At 50.8% G+C, this 2,141-nt stretch overlaps 1 protein-coding gene across 1 annotated transcript; it reads left to right on the forward strand.

The window, feature by feature from the left end:
* The first annotated feature begins 222 nt into the window (after nucleotides 1–222).
* LOC131096386 (olfactory receptor 14C36-like) lies at nucleotides 223–1,155 on the forward strand. Its single transcript, XM_058044726.1, has one exon. The coding sequence runs from the start codon at nucleotides 223–225 to the stop codon at nucleotides 1,153–1,155; it is 933 nt and encodes a 310-aa protein (XP_057900709.1).
* The last annotated feature ends 986 nt before the right edge of the window (nucleotides 1,156–2,141 follow it).

The raw sequence follows: 2,141 nt of genomic DNA on the forward strand, positions 1-2,141 counted from the left end.
AGCTGAGTCCCCAGGGCTGGGGTGGGCTCTGGCAGCACTGGCAGGGCCCAGCCCTGCACACAGGGAAGCAGCTGCTGGCAGGGACAGCTCCAGGCAGCAGAGCCCTGGGAAGGCAGTGGGGGGAAAGTGCCCCCAGGCTGTGCTGGGATATTTAAAGTCCTCTCCAAACTCAACTATTCCATGATTACTTTTGTTACAGATCCCCATGCCAAGGCAGCGCAAATGTCCAACAGCAGCTCCATCAGCCACTTCCTCCTGCTGGAATTGGCAGACATGTGGCAGCTGCAGCTCCTGCACTTCTGCCTCTTGCTGGGCATCTCCCTGGCTGCCATCCTGGGCAACGGCCTCATCATCAGCGCCGTAGCCTGCGGCCACCACCTGCACACGCCCATGTTCTTCTTCCTGCTCAACCTGGCCCTCAGTGACCTGGGCTCCATCTGCACCACTGTCCCCAAAGCCATGCACAATTCCCTCTGGGACACCAGGAACATCTCCTACACAGGATGTGCTGCACAATTATTTTTTTTTGCCTTTTTCATCTCTGCAGAATTTTCCCTCCTGACCATCATGTGCTATGACCGCTATGTGTCCATCTGCAAACCCCTGCACTACGGGACCCTCCTGGGCAGCAGAGCTTGTGCCCACATGGCAGCAGCTGCCTGGGTCAGCGCCTTTCTCCATGCTCTCATGCACACAGCCAATACATTTTCCCTGCCCCTGTGCCAGGGCAATGCCCTGGGCCAGTTCTTCTGTGAAATCCCTGCTATCCTCAAGCTCTCCTGCTCACACTCAGACCTCAGAGAACTGGGACTTCTTATGTTTTCCATCTGTTTAGCACTTGGTTGTTTTGTGTTCATTGTCTTCTCCTATGTGCAGATCTTCAGGGCTGTGCTGAGGATCCCCTCAGAGCAGGGACGGCACAAAGCCTTTTCCACCTGCCTCCCTCACCTGGCCGTGGTCTCTTTGTTCCTCAGCACTGCCACATTTTCTGACTTGAAGCCCCCCTCTTTGTCTTCTCCATCCCTGAATCTGGCCCTTTCACTTCTGTACTCAGTGGTTACTCCAGCCCTGAACCCCCTCATCTACAGCCTGAGGAACCAGGAGCTCAAGGCTGCAGTGAGGAGACTGATGACTGGGTGGTTTCACAAACATTAAACTACTGGCCAATTTCTGCAAATCATTTGGAATAAGAGTCATCTTTGATACTTCTTATGGGTTTGGTTGTGAGAGTTTTTTCTTTGTTATATTTTTTCCATATTGTCCAAATAGAAAGGTCAATGTTTGTGCCATTTTTTTTTTGTTTCTCTCTACCTTCCCTGTAGCCACAGATGGTGTCAATGACGAGGTACCCACTTGGTGGTTTTAAAGGAACAAAAGGATCTCCCAGCAAAGTTTTCTGCAGAGATGCCCTTTTGTTACCTTCTCTGGAGCTGCAGCAGCAATGTCTGTGTGCAGAGCTGGGGGCAGATCAGTGCTGGCCCAGCAGCTGTGCCCAGCAGCAGCAGCACTTGGTGTTGCCAGTGCTGCTGCCGTGGCCCTGCCCCGCTGCCCTGGTGGCCCTGGTGTTGCTGTAGGGCCTGAAGTACTAGCAGCACAAGAAATGCTGATCTTCCCCTCTACTCGTGTCACCATTATTCAGTCTAATATTTCATGACCCTCTTCCCTCAGGCGTTTCCAGCTCTCCTGGAATAATTAAATCTCTCATGTTAAAATGGCCATGTCTAAAGACATCTCTTCACTAGACCACCTGCATCAATGCCCTTCCCATTCCTCCCAGATTTCCTCCTCCTGATTCTCTCTTGTCATTCCAGTGCCTCTCAATTGACTGGCTTCATGCTTTGAGCTTCAGGGAGTTGCCATTTTTCTGAAGTTCAAATAAATACCACATCAGTCTACATCTTAATTGCCTTTATATCCATCAGAGAATTACCTTTTCTTTTATCTTTGTATATAACTGTTCCTGTACAGAAATCCCTTTGGGATTGTGGACATGTCAGATGCTGCTGGGACATCCCAGAGAGCTGAGGGAAGAGCGGTGATGGTTATTAAACTGGTCACATGTTTAACTTGTGTTTGTTGGCAAGAAACCTTTCTGTGCCTCTGAGTGTCACCAGTCCCTGACCCCAAAGGACACAAACCTG

The sequence above is a fragment of the Melospiza georgiana genome, unplaced genomic scaffold, assembly GCF_028018845.1.
Source record: "Melospiza georgiana isolate bMelGeo1 unplaced genomic scaffold, bMelGeo1.pri scaffold_29, whole genome shotgun sequence".
Classification (NCBI taxonomy): domain Eukaryota; kingdom Metazoa; phylum Chordata; class Aves; order Passeriformes; family Passerellidae; genus Melospiza; species Melospiza georgiana.